General features: G+C 40.0%; 1 protein-coding gene across 1 annotated transcript in view; it reads right to left on the bottom strand.

The window, feature by feature from the left end:
- The window catches only part of LOC122925800 (cystine/glutamate transporter-like), an 88,458-nt gene that overhangs the window by 41,180 nt on the left and 31,830 nt on the right, over positions 1 to 15,448 (bottom strand). Inside the window, exons 5-6 of the mRNA XM_044277160.1 lie at positions 9,446 to 9,595; positions 7,805 to 7,982 (exon numbers count right to left, since the gene is read on the bottom strand). Of these exons, the coding sequence (XP_044133095.1) occupies positions 7,805 to 7,982; positions 9,446 to 9,595 (328 nt within the window). The remainder of the gene's footprint in view (positions 1 to 7,804; positions 7,983 to 9,445; positions 9,596 to 15,448) is intronic.

Genomic DNA, 15,448 nt, shown 5'->3' with positions numbered 1-15,448 from the left:
TCAACTACATTATGTTCATATAAAATTGATATACAGATATGCATCAGATGTTCAAGATGTGCAAATAATACATTCACAATGACTAAACTGAGCAAAGTGCTGCTTTTCAAATATGACTCTCCCAGGTCAAAGCCAAAGTCTGGCCAAACTGGTTGAGGAAACTGTTCTTGCCAAATCGTCTCTTATAGTACCAGGGAGGGAGTACCAGGGAGGGACCTTGGAAAAAAATCTCTTGCAGCTGGTAAAAATGAAGGGTTCCTTCAGCTATACCTGGACCTATTAGAACCTGCATGTACAGAAGTGTCTACATTTACCTTCGCTCATCTCTGGTTAGAGAGTCCAATTTCTCATAAAACAAATTCAACATAATATCAGTTTTTTGGGGGGGGCAACAGGTATATCACATCAGTTGCAATTGGTTATTCCAATAGAGTTTGTCCCTCTATATAGCTGCGGTATTGCAGCAGATCCGCACACAACTGCTGCACAATACAAATGCACTATAATATACTTTCTATGTTAGAAAGTATAAGTATATCACACCCCTCAGTATATCACCCCTATCAATAGCACACCTATACCAGTCCTTAAAAGGACTTTTGTGGCCCTATTAGCTAGTGTTTAGTGTCCCTAACAGTCTGTCCCTGCTCCACAAAGCAACTTCTCCCTACACTGGCAAAACACAGAATGTAAAATGGCTGCCAGATCGGGTTCTGTTATATGGTGGGGGTGTGTCCATGTGCTGAAATGTCTTGCTGTCCTATCCCACCTGATGGATGTGTCATGGGTTAAAGTTCAGCGCAATGCCAAAGAATATGGTGCATGTGAATATTGCCACATGTTCGGCACATCGCGAACAAGCAAAACAAATTCAACATAATATCACAACATGCTACTGAAACACTAGACAACTCACAACACAACCGCCGGGAAGCTGAACATTGGCATAGGATAGACATCTCTTGACACAATATTGCAATATCATGTTTGTTTGTTTTCTTTTGTCTTTTAAAAGCTAGTCCTCTCTTACTACACTTCTTGGGATACACTGAGCCAAGATTAAATAGAAGGAATAACACTTTCTATACTTTTGTGTGTGCATGTGCACTGTTTAAAGTGTAACATTACATTATTATTGTCCCCTAATAGCAGCCATGATCGGCACCCCCCTGCGCCTCATGGGGGATTGCATAGAGCCATGGAGGTTTACTAATTCAATGTTAGTACATCATAGATGGCCTTTCCCTGAAGTCGATTTCCTTTAGACCATATTCCATAATGATTTCAAAAAGGTTTACTTCTACGGCTCCTACCCCAGTACAAAAGCAATGAAAATATACAGTATTTTCTTCTTTTATGCTTGATAAAGTAGGATTCTGTGCTTCTATTAACCTCATTTCTAGCTGATACAGCTTTTGTTTATAAACCCAGACATTAAAATGCAATATAAATGCGTAGGCACAGACATGGGTAACATTCTCTCTTGTCAATTAAGAGCTCTGATCCAATCTATTCTTGTATATTCTCTGAAATTAAGAAGATTGTAATCCGTTGTAACCCTGTAACTGAAAGGGTTAAATTGTATTGGCCAACATTGTTTGTTCTTGCTAACTCAACTGGGATACGTAACAGTTTACATGTCCCGAGTAGCTGATCAACTCATTTAAAGATTACTGCCGCTATCGGAAAGAATGCTTTGCATTGCAAATGTGCCACTTTCCCTTTTAGCCTGTAATTATGCAGCTGATAATAAATGAGACCTCTCTGGTCATATGCTCCGCTTCATGTATTGATTTAGGACGATTCATGCTTATTTGTAAATGAACCTAATAACTGTGTGCCACACAACCATTTAAATAATTCTTTAGTAAGCCCCAGATAAGGCTGAACATGTACGTAGGGTTTAATGTGACATTCAAGCCACAAAAACAGATTTGCTAGGAAATGATATAGTTGACCTTTCCACAATCAGAAGAATATTAATGTCAGCAGTTCTTGATTCCAAGGGACAATCCCAGTTTATCAAGATTTCTCCAGGGAAAACTTTATGCCTGGTTTTCAATGCTGACTGACTGCTCAGTAGAGAAGCTCTATTGTTTCATAGAGTAAATGCCTTGCTGAAGTATATAATGAATATGAATATCTACTGATCTGGATCAATGATGATGAAGGCCACTAGGCAAAGATTATCCTATACCTGTGATGTCGAACCATTTAGAGGCCGAGTGCCCAAACTGCAACCCAAAACCCACTTATTTATTGTAAAGTACCTACACAGCCATTTAACCTGAATACTATAGTTCAATATAGTATATATTCCATGTACTTTATCATTTAGCTATTAAAGCCTGCCAACATTCAGTGCCCTGCCTGTGCTGTTCATAGTGCGCCCTGCGCTGATGAATGGCAGGAAAAGTCTAAGGCATATTGGTACACCATAGACTTTTTTCACAGTGCGGGTGCCCACAGAGAGGGCTCTGAGTGCCGCCTTTGGCACCCGTGCCATAGGTTCACCATCACTGTCCTATACCATACTGTGCTTGTTCTAGCTCCCTACATAAGCATCAGAATTTGGGTTCCCATTATTGTGCATTATTATTATATCCTGCCCTTCTTTGTTACATGTTGGCAGCTTATACAATACATTGGCAGCGGATGGCTGAAACTTCAATGTTTGTTGTTGGGAGTATCTATGAAGTTGTGGAGGGCGCACTGAATAGAGGAGCACACAAAGTGGTGAAGCATTCTGGACAATTACCTCTTAAATTATAAAACAAAGTTTTGAAAGTATATGCTTCGCTAGAAATGCAAAAATATGTTAGTTAAAGGGGTATTCCTATGCATTACAAAAGCCCTCACCTCACCTATTCTTACCTCACTGATTCTCTGTTGGTGCCATTCCAACTAGACCAAGTCCACTCTGCACTCTGTTCTCAACATGGAAGGAAACATCTAGGAATGCTGCTTAGTCAATCACTGGCTGAGGCGGGCATTTCTGGAGCCAGTGATTGATTGAGCAGCATTCTCAGCCATTTCCTGCAGTGTCAAAACTAGTGTTGGGCGCTAATATTCGAATTGCGAATATTGGCACTTCAAGAATTTGCAAACATTTAGAATATAGTGATATATATTCGTAATTTAGAATGTTCTAGTTTTTTGGGGGGGATCAGTAACCTGCTTCTTGCTTGTGGGCCAATGAGAAGGCTGTAATGTGTTTGTCAGAGCTTAGCAACATCACTAGCAACCAATAGGAAAGTTTCCTACCCCTTACTATATAAGAACCTCCCCAGCAGGCATTTTCTATAGTTTTTTTTAAAAAAAGTTCTGAGATAGAGACAGCAGTGTCATTGCTGTGCTCTGTGCTTTCCACATTACAGTAGATTGATAGATAGTGGGAGATAGTCAGTGTAGGTTATATCCTGATATAGTGTAGCTGTTGCAATGCGGTGTGTCCATACATACATGCAGACTTGCTAAAATGCGAAATTTGCATCTTAGTGCCGATAAGCGCAATCACAAATATATTGGAGCGCTCTAACTGCATATAAAGCCATTTTTTAATGTTCTGCCATGCCAGCCATTTTATCCAGTCTCGGGAAACTTCTAGCAGCTTGGAAAATGTAGCAAAAGTGATGCACACCTGTATTTTGCGCGCATTATGTGAATATTAAATTGCCTATTTTTCACAATACAAAAGCTGGAAGTGGAGAGCAGCAGGGATGGGTACAGTTGGAACAGCAGTAGCAAGGAACCGGTTAGGTGAGTATAAGCTCCTTTATTTTTAATCCTTTGCTGTCTGTGGAACAGTTTTTATTTTGTGCTGGAATACTTCTTGAAGAACCTACACTATATCAATGTTAGACAAGATAGATGAGGTGTAAACACTTTTTAAGGTACTCATACATCTTTAATAGCTGTAATAACCCTTATTCAGCTGACAGGTATTCCTCCTAACTCCACAATACATGTTTGATTTAGATGAGCATGCATGTGTTTTCTATAACAATTGAGAAGAAAGCTGCTGCTGGACACCTCCGGTGGCAGCTTATCTCCTGCCACAAAAGGATCTGTCATCATAAATAAATTTAAGTTGCCCAGTTCTATCCTCAAACCGAATTTTTCAAGAGTCGGAAGTCCTCATATATATTATCAGCTAACTATAGTTTAACATGTATGGATAGAGACCCTTGGAGATTTAGCATATAGAGGCAAATGCAGATATTATCAGCACTCTGGGTTCTTCAAGCAATGTGTCAGCGTTTGGATAAGTTATGTGAGTGCAAGGATAATTTGGTGGACTCCAAATAAAAGCATACTGAAAACAAGCTAACAAATTCATCACTGGAAAATAAAACTATAACAACTTCATTTATAACTTGTTAAGAACTCAAACTGGCAGGCATGGATGAGCTTTGAGCAAAGCTCTTGCTCATACCTAACTGGAATTTTTCTTAAAGGGATTCTGTCACCAGTTTTTGACCCCCACATTCAAAAATATGGTTATGTGCATGGTGCCCTTGTGATTCCTAATGTGGTCTTATAAGCTAAATCTGTAGGCTCATTTAGTGTAAAAAACCTTTTATCTAACCTGTCATTCATCAGATTAAGGTGCCCAGGAGGACGCTCATGTCTCCAAGATGCCGCTCGCCGCCGCAGTTCGTGCCCAGCTCCTCCTTTGCTTTCTGAAGCGATGTGCCCAGCTTCTCCTTTGCTTTCTGAAGCGATGTGCCCAGCTCCTCCTTTGCTTTCTGAAGCGATGTGCCCAGCTCCTCCTTTGCTTTCTGAAGCGATGTGCCCAGCTCCTCCTTTGCAGTCCTGCTCCAACGGTCTTCAATCTGCCCAAGGGGCGGCGTTTCACCTCTCTTGCGCCCAGTCAGCCTCCCCCAACTGCCGCTTTGAAGCGCCGCCCAGCTCATGAATATTCAGTTTGCTGGGCGGCTTCTGCGGTCACCGCTCTGAACAGTGCCCTGCGCATGCGCCGGATCTTGTGAAGTCGGGGACAGTAAGCGCCGCCCAGCAAAGTGAATATTGATGAGCTGGGCGCGCTTACTGTATCGGACTTCACAAGATCCGGCGCATGCGCCGGGCACTGTTCAGCGCAGCCTTCAGAGCGGGGACCGCAGAAGCCGCCCAGCAAACTGAATATTGATGAGCTGGGCGGCGCTTACTGTCCCCGACTTCACAAGATCCGGCGCATGCGCAGGGCACTGTTCAGCGCTTCAGAGCGGGGACCGCAGAAGCCGCCCAGCAAACTGAATATTCATGAGCTGGGCGGCGCTTCAAAGCGGCAGTTGGGGGAGGCTGGCTGGGCGCAAGAGAGGTGAAACGCCGCCCCTTGGGCAGATTGAAGACCGTTGGAGCAGGACTGCAAAGGAGGAGCTGGGCACATCGCTTCAGAAAGCAAAGGAGGAGCTGGGCACATCGCTTCAGAAAGCAAAGGAGGAGCTGGGCACGAACGGCGGCGGCGGGCGGCATCTTGGAGACATGAGCATCCCCCTGGGCACCTTAATCTGATGAATGACAGGTTAGATAAAACGTTTTTTACAGTAAATGAGCCTACAGATTTAGCTTATAAGACCACATTAGGAATCACAAGGGCACCATGCACATAACTATATTTTTGAATGTGGGGGTCAAAAACTGGTGACAGAATCCCTTTAAATAAAGGTGTATAGTTTTATTCTGCCAGTGATGGATTCCAATTGTTTCTGCAGGGTTTTTAGTAACTTATCTATAGATTTGTTTCTACACTCATGACCCTCATAGTGAAAGCAGGATGGCATCCTTGTACCTAGTGTAGGCCACTGATTGACTTTACATCCCTTCAGCATTTATGGCTTGTAGACTCTACTGAAAATTTTACAATAAAAGTCACCAGTTTTAAGCTACGTTCCTTAATCCATTGGGATTCATGGCATTGATGGTGTCTGCCATTGTGATGAGCACACTCCTGATTAGACAATGCCATCATTGCCATGGAGCCCAATGGTTTAAGGAACCTAGCACTGGTGACTTCTAGAATGTGTCCCTGAAATGTATCCAAACCATTAAGGGAAATCTGATACAACCACACTGGATACAGGGTCCAATGTTCTATCTTGCAGTGTATGATTCAGTGTCACGTAGCATCACATAGACTTCAGCACTGAGATACTATTCTCCTTATTATATAATTCTGCAGGCAACTCTCTTTAATTACTTCATATAAAAAGAGCACCTCAATCCTTATCTAAGACAAGACACTGTACAGATTCAATGTTTGCTTTATATCTGATGAACTGATACACAGTATCACTAGTCAAAAAGACAAGTGTAGCAAAAAAGGGCTCAAATTAAAATGTGGAAATGGATCATTAACTAATGTGGTTCACTATAGTTGCTACCTACGTGAGATATATTTTCATGCTGAAAAACCTACATTCGGTGTCTCATATTCAAGTGGTAGGCGTGCGGTTCGAAAAGCATTTCAATGTGTAGGTGGAGGTTACTTATTTAGAGGAAGGGGTACACAGATAATTACAATCCTTTCATACAAGGTGCCACTTTTCTTTTTTTATTTCCCTGAGTGTTATTGCATAAACAAAAAACAATTAAAGCATCATTACAAAAAGCGCAAAGACACTGAAATATACCGATGATGACTTAAAAGCAGTGTAATCTACAAGCAGCGTTATCTAGAGCAGGAGAAGCTGAGCAGTTAGTTTTGTGGGAAAAGATTCAATAAAATGTCTGTTCTTTCTGAGCTCAAGATGGCTGATTTGTATGATGTGTATACATAGCATAGAGACTTAAATGTATAAATTACAAGTTTTGATTTGGATAGCACAGTTATACAGATGGCACTGATCCCATATAAATCAGTGAAAAAATGCCCATAGTAAAGTATATATAGAAGCCAAATGATGGATGTGTACATACACTCATAATAAGTAGGATTCAGCGAACTCGAACTGCAAAGTTCGGGTTCATACCGAACTTTGGGAGTTCGGGTACACGGACCCGAACCAGGACTTTTTCACTGAAGTTCAGGTTAGGTTTTCGGTTGATTTTATTATTTTCCATTATAACATGGTTATAACGGAAAATAATAGCATTCTTAAGACAGAATGTTAAATAAAATGGCCATTGAGGGGTTAAAAAAACCAAAAAAACTCACCACATCCATTTGATCGCTTGGAGAGTGCAGTGACGTCATCACCTTCACCTGCTGAATGAAGATAGAAGGACCTGCGGTGGCGTCACAGCACTCACCACGTGGTCCTTTTACAGTTCCTTTAATCCCTCACTGGCCATTTTATTTAGCATTCTGTTTTAAGAATTATATTATTTTCCAATATAACCATGTAGTAACGGAAAATAATAAAGTGAAGTTCGGGTCCCTATTGACTTTAATGGGATCTGGGTTTGGGTTCAAGTTCGGGTCAAGTTCGGGTCCAGAACCCGAACTTTGACCTAAGGTTGGGCTGAACCCAGCGAACCCAAACTTCCACGGGTTTGCTCATCCCTACTAATAAGGTCATAAATGTCTTAAAAGTAGGAAAATAAGGTCAGGTACTGCAGACATTTACTCTTATGATACAATATTGCAAAATCATGTTTCCACACACGGGTCTCCTCATCACACACATATTAGAACATTTTATGCCACAAGGAAAGGTAAGGAAGGATTATATGGCCTTTATTCAGCAATTTTGCAAGCATCAAAGGTTTAAGTTGCTTTTTTTTAAAACATGAAAATGATAAGTGTCATTAGCTGCACTTTGTTGTTCAATTCTTATTCATGCTACAACTTGATTAACTTTACCTGAAAATTTTTGGAACCATCTTGGCTTCTTGTCCCAGATGACAAACAGGTAGTAAGCAGGAACACCAGTCAAGGTAATGGCAAAACCGATACCTGTGTTTATGGGGTCTGAGTATAGTGATAAAGTGACCATAAACAAACAGGTAAAGGAAAATAATGCTGGTATAAAGATTGGCACCTGGAAAGAGCAATAATAAATATATAAATATAAAATTACCTGTGCATTGCCTTCTATATGCACAATTCCATTTATCATATATTAAAATATATTACCACTTATGTATGGGGCATAATAGGGGAGATTTATCAATCTGGTGTAAAGTAAAACTGGCATAGTTGCTCATAGCAACCAATCAAATTTCACCTTTCATTTTTGACAGCTCCTTTGGAAAATGAAAGGTGGAATCTGATTGGTTGTTTTGGGCAACTAAGCCAGTTCTACTTTACACCTGTTTGATAAATCTCCCAAACTGGGTCTCATTTATGATCCATCCACTTTTTCTTCTTTGTCAATACATGAGGCCATAAAAAATTTCCAGACTGGGGTGCCTAAGGCCCACCAGTAAAATTTATTCTGGGGGGACTACTGTACAACTACATGGAAATATTATCTGTCTTCCGTTTGCAAATCCCTGTACTAGCACACATTTATTTTCTGTAGTAGCACGCTGTCTAGCTTGTTCTGGACACCACATCTGTGCACATACAAGCTATCTCCACTACCCGATGCATTTATAATAATAAACTGGGTAGGTAAAGAGTCATGGACACACAGGCGGTTAAGATGTTGTACAGTTATTATCTGTATCTAGTTCAGTCTGCATACTGTGCCATGTGCCACTTGTGCAAGGGTTGGGGGGTTAGGAACCTGTCCTTTCTCAGGGGCCCAACAGGGGATTCACCTCTTCCCTTGTGGGAAAGTCCAAGCCTGTATAAAAATAGAGCTTTTGAGGCTTTCAAATTATGTTGACAATTGTATTCACATACTACTTTATCTCCACTCTCAACCATGTTATAAGCTTTTTTTTTTATGGTCACGTCATAGGCAACTAAAAAGAATGAAAATCATGCCATTAACAAGCCCGAAAAGCACATAAAATAAAGTGTAGTGTGAGTTGGAAGCTAAAGCCAAGTAAATATAATTCAAAATAATTCTAGCATAAATAAGCATGGCTTCTGGTAAACTAAGGTGGCATGCTTTTGAAATATTAGCTGAGGGTATCATTATTCAAAAGCACGATTTGAAACACGGACATACCACAACAAAAACTTACAAGAGAATATGCTAATATGGTACTTTCAACCATCTTACGCTAGAACATTTTATGACCCAGCAACGGGCATAAATCATTAAAAAAATATAAAATATTCATAAATAAAGCCTACTGCTCCTTACTTATAAAGAAGTATAAAAAAAATATTCAGTTTATTTTAAAGTCAGAACCAAACACTCTATGATACAAAAACAAACTTTACAGAGCCGTTTCCTAAGAGCGGTTAGCCATGTTGTCTATGGCAGTTACAAATACAGAAGCTGTATATTAGTTGGTGATACACAATCGTCTTCAATAACCCCTGACACTGAAGGCTTCTGTGCGGCGTATCAAGATTAATGTCCGTCAGACACAGAGGTGAGTGTACCTTGAAAGGGCGATGCATCTCAGGTCGTTTGTATCGTAGATAAATGAGTCCAACAACAACCAGACCAATAAACAGCCACCTAGCAAAGCTGAGGAAATTCAGGAGGCTGTAGATATCCCCAGTGAACAGCATCACCATTGTTAGTGGATACTGCAAAAGAAGAGGTTATTTTTACAGAATCAATACGCTCTAGTAGAAAGATTATCCACATCCATGCATTTATAAAAATGTGTATCTAGAAATCAGCCTTGGCTGATAACCAGCATGTTCCCCTTTAGTTATTATCTTAGGATATCATTTACTGATTAACACAAAATGTGAACTTGCCTGGAAAAATCTGTTCTTGCCAAATTAAAGATGTGTTTCAATCAGCTTTCTCCATCTGTATTTGTAAGTCAAAACCCATATCTGGTCCAAAACATATAGAAAAAACTAGAATGGAAATACAGCTTTTTTTTCTCTTTCATGTTTTTAAAACAGTATATGGACCAAAATGCTATCGTGTGATAGTGGCCTTAGGCTGTGTTCAGACACTACAGATTATGGGGGTCATTTATCAAACTAGTGTACTGGCTTTGGAAAATAAAAGGATGAATCTGATTGGTTGCTATGGGCAGCTAAGTCAGTTCTACTTTACACCAGTTTGATCAATGACCCCCTATATGGGCAGATCTGTTCTTTTTTTTTTTAATTAGAAGCATGCTGTTCACCTCTTAGGTTCTCCTTGTTTCTGGAAAACTGAATCTGTTTGTCTATGGCTACCAATAGATAACTAAATTATGTAAACATTACATTCATTGACACTGGGTCTTTCTACAACATGGCATAAAAGTGCTTACTTGCTGCCAAATAAAAAGGCTCTCAGAGAGTACTTTTGGGTAGTGTACCTTATGGTGAGAGAACACTAACTGCTAGACATGCCTTATTTGACATATCTGCCACCATACAATATAGTCTTGATAAAGAGCAGCATGTTATAGGGACAAAAATTAGCCCAAATGGAAAATTTGTATATTCTGAAGTTTGTCTAATATCAGTATAATAATAGCAAAGTTTGTCTAATATCAGCTAAAAAATAATACAGTGGACAAAAAGTTCTAAGAAGAGTGCTTCATCAACCCCCCTCCCCCCCATCCTTCTCCAGGCAACTTATGGACACCATGTATCTGGACTAGTACAGCAGACCTCCCCTATAATGCACCACTTGAACAGGACATATCTACTTTATATTCCCCCAAATTCCACTTATTCTGAAGAATAAAAGAGGAATTAAAATAGTATTTGCCAAATGTAAATCAATTTTATGTGAAGCTAATAGAGTCTGTGGTGGATTATGATATAACTAAAGACTTTTACAATGTGTTTCACAATTCATGGGGCTGAAAAGTTGATGTTCATTTTTTTCCAATTTGTTGTAACTAGTGGTTAGTAACAGGAAATAGTTAACAAGCAAGATGTCGTAGTTTTCATTAGCATCATACTCAAGGACTACTAAGGAGTATAACGATACTCCAGTAGCATCATACTCCAGTCCTACTGAGGAGGGGCAGCAGGATGATTATGATGGACCATCAATGCAATCCTATATTGTTCCTATAACTGTATTTCAGAATCAATCATTTTAAGATATAGAACTAAACCTAGAAGGGAAGCTTATTTATAGATGTAGCAGTGCTGAATTTGCTATTTAATGCTTTATGTGTGCACCTTGGCAAGTCTCAGTTCATTTTGGGGCTTACTTCTTAGGTCACATGTCTAATTGAAAACTATTGTCTGTTCTTAAGTCCAGATAGTAGAATTTTAGTAAAAAGACACAGAAAAACACACAATAGCTATAAAAAATGCTATGTATTTACAACGCTACTAAATGCTTGTGTGCATATATTAAATTGGGGAATTACATGTTATGGGACTTAGAAGAATTACTTGTGGTCGTATTGTAGACCACAGATTGCACATGATGCTATCATGATGATTTGTGTCAAAAGACAAGCCATCCACTAATGATTGCCTTCAAGATTTCATCCAATACATTAAGCTGATGTCGCAGAGCTGTTGTCAGTTGATCACCTACTGCTATGTTTGTGTCACATATTAGATGGGGAACATTTATGGATGGATTTTACGTTACTATTTATAGCCTGTAATATATTCATCATTTGTTTGTTAGCCAATTTGTAAAAGTAACATATAGGTTAATGAAGGATCACAGGCTGGGCAGACATTAAGTTTTATCTATTTGATCAATAGCAAGCAGTGATCCAATCTAGTGCATTAGCCTGTCTGTGCTCGGGCAGAGATAGCCTTAAAACCTGACCTTTCCTGGTCCCAGAGTAGTGAAGATGAGAAGCACTCAGCTCTGGAAATAAAACCTGTCCAGATACTATAATAACAATGAAAGATGAGAAGCAATATATATATCTGTACACAGGCCAGCAGAGCCATGCAGCTGTTCATTCAGCACCGCACCACTATGGAATCATGTTCATGATAGATCAACCATGGCAATTTCTTATATGGAAACCTGTAGACAGCTCAAAATGAAGAATTTTCCCAAATTAACCGATCTACAAAATACAGTCCAAAATTCTTGTCTTCCATGAAGGAGACATAGACAGACAGACAGGTAGATAGATAAGAGATAGATAGATTAGATAGATAGATAGATAGAAGCAGATAGATAGATAGATAGAAGCAGATAGATAGATAGATAGAAGCAGATAGATAGATAGATAGATAGATAGATAGAGCTAGATACTAGAATGATTGATATTAAAGAGATTAAAGATACATTTCTGGAAATATATTTATTAATAATGATCTTATTGTTCCACTCGTACAGTAAATGTGGCATGTCTCTACATACTCTGACAGTACTCCAGCACTATCAATAGGATCAGACTCAAAGAGACTATCAGCAAGGGGAACAGTAAGGGCTCATTCACACAACCGTATGAACGAGTTCTCATCTATTCTGCAATTTTGCATAATGGGTGCAGACCCATTCATTTAAATGGGCAAAAAATATAGAGCATGTCCTATTGTTGTCCGCAATCGCAGACAAGAGTAGGCATTTTCTATATAGCGCCGGCCATGTGCTTTCCACTATATACGGAGCACACACGGCCGGTATCCATGTTTTGCGGATCCACAATTTGCGGACCGCAAAACATGTCTCGTTCATGTGAATGAGCCCTAAAGGAGGATATACAGGTACAGATTCTCTGATTATCGGGAACGAATGCTTGTTCCCATCAATCTGCCCCTGTAAAGTTGCCATCAATCACCTGATCAAGTGAACAAGTGAAACGTTTGTTAATCAGGTGATCTTGTCATTTGTGCAGACACCTAAAGTATTGTTTCTGGACAGTAGGTCCTGCTGTCTAAACTGGGATCTGCTGCCCAGAAACAATGATTCTGTATGAGGATGAGGGATAGCAATAGCGTAAACAGTGTAAATCCAGTGTTTCTCCCCCACTGAATGAGCAGCACACTGTTGGGGAGGAATGCTTCCTTCGCGACAATCTGCTGCTCATTACACCATGTAAATGTAGCTTAACACTCAGTTGTCAAGTAATCCATATACCGGTATTTACAGGAAGCATAGCAGTGGAATGACAAGAAAAGATACTCCCATATTGTTATTTTATAAGGAAATATGAGTATTTGCTAAATCAGACAAGTCAAGGTGCAGACATATCCTCTGATTGCATAAACATAGGCATATGGGAAAGACATGCAAATAGTGTTTCCGCCGACAAACAGGGCAGATTCTGCTAATTTGCATGTCTTTTCCATATGCCCATGTTTATGTGAGTTTACATGACAAAACAGAATAGAAAGGTTATTGAATATAAATGTTAGGACGATTAGAAAACTAAACATTTTCATGCAGCCCTCCTAAGCAGTGAGAGAAGAGAGCTGGCATCCCCCCAAAAAATAAAAAATGACCATTTTTGTCACCCTAATGATAATGATCTAGGTGCACAGGTCCCCAAAGCCATCCAACAAAAGTCAAGCAACTTTGAGGCTCACTGGCTCTCAAGTCTGTGTGGATAGAGAGCTAGTTTTGAATGTCTCATAGTGCACAAGGCTGCCATTGTAAGGTATGCTGACTGGACCCGTCTCATGGATAGGTTGTTGGCTTGCACATACCCGGATTTTGGCATATAGCCTTTGTGTGATTGTTTGTTATAGGTAATAAAATTGTGCACATAATACATGCATATTACATTGGCGATTTTTGCAATCTCAAATTTGTGAATTTATGGAGAATATTCAGCTAAAAATTAGCAAAATATCATAAATTCTAATATTGCCTATAACGCTCATCACTAGTGGGAAGCTGTAAAAAAAAATTCAAAGGCGGTGGAATTGGAAGAAAAAATCTGCCACAGTTCAAGGGAAAAAAAAAAGAATTGCCCATTTAGATTTTTTCCTGTTATTGTATTCACCGTATGGGATAAATACATTTATATTTTAATAGGGAATTTGGGGATGTGGCAGTGCTAATGATATTTACATTATTTTTATTGGCTTTTTTATTAACAAATGACTTGGTCATAATTGATCACAGCATCTGAGACGCTAAGGCTGGGTTCACACCTGAGCGTATTCAATAAGCGCTTTTTATAGGCATTTTTATCAGGCGTTTTTGAGGTGTATTTTGGGGTGTTTTTGTATTTTGGAAACGCGCGTAGTACCCGCGTTTGTGTGATTAACCACAGAGGCATTCAATGAACCTGCTGTAAAACGCTCAGGTGTGAACTAAGCGTAAATGTCTGCGATTGGCATTATCGACAATCATAGACTTTAAGAGGACCTTTCATCAGTTTTGGCATAGGCTAATTATGCTGTTACCTTGTAGGGCAGACCCCACTGATGCCATGGGTGTTTTTTTTTCAACCCCCCCACTGTTCGTCTGCTGTGGTCCCCCGATATTTTAGTGCGCTGTATTGTAATGAGCTGTAACTTCGCAAGATTCCTTATCCCTGGCTGTGAGCGGTCTGCTCTGATTGGATCGCGCTCACAGCCAGGGAGAAGGAGACACCCACAGCAGAAGACTGTATCTCCACCCCGTTGCGAAGTTACAGCTCATTACAATACAGCGCGCCAAAATAACGGGGGACCACAGCGGACGAACGGGGTGGGGGAGGGTTTGAAAAACAAAAATATGGCATCAGTAGGGACCGCCCTGATGAAAGGTCCTTTTTAGTGTCTTTAATGGAAACAGCAGAAACCCAGCGGCTCCTGATCTGCTCCAGAATGGGCGCCACCTTTAAAGTGCTGACATCTGCCATACATGTATGGCAGGTGTCCTGAAGAGGTTAAATGGATATTGGTTGTTCAAACAAAATAAGGCAATCCTCACAACATGGACTTATATTAGGAGATATATATTAAATATGATATATTTGTAGTATATATGCAGAAGATACATAATTTTATTGTAGCTTATATATTAGGCTACTTTCACACTGCCGTTTCTGAGTCCGCTTGTGAGGTCCGTTCAGGGTTCTCACAAGCAGCCCAAAACTGATCAGTTCAGCCCCAATGCATTCTGAATGGATAACATGCGTTTGGTCTCCGTTCCGCTTTTGAGACGGACACTAAAATGCAGCTTGCAGCGTTTTGGTGCCCGCCTGACAATGCAGAGCCAAACGGACCCGTCCTGACGTACAATGTAAGTTAATGGGGACAGATCCGTTTTCACTGACGCAATATGGTGCAATTGAAAACAGATCCGTCCCCCATTGACTTTCAATGTTAGTCAAGACGGATCCGTTTTTGTTTTAATGAATAATGCAAACCGATCAGTTATGAACAGATACAAGCATTTGCATTATTGGTGCGGATCTGTCTGTGCAGATACAAGACGGGTCCGCACCGAACGCAGGTGTGAAAGTAGCCCAATATGTAAGGCAGTGCAGCTGTTTCAAATGTTGTTTGCTTTCAACAAAACACTTGTGCCTTTGACAACTCAAGGTCAAAACTATAACAATT

The sequence above is a fragment of the Bufo gargarizans genome, chromosome 1, assembly GCF_014858855.1.
Source record: "Bufo gargarizans isolate SCDJY-AF-19 chromosome 1, ASM1485885v1, whole genome shotgun sequence".
Lineage (NCBI taxonomy): Eukaryota > Metazoa > Chordata > Amphibia > Anura > Bufonidae > Bufo > Bufo gargarizans.
This window is presented reverse-complemented; position numbering and strand designations above follow the sequence as displayed.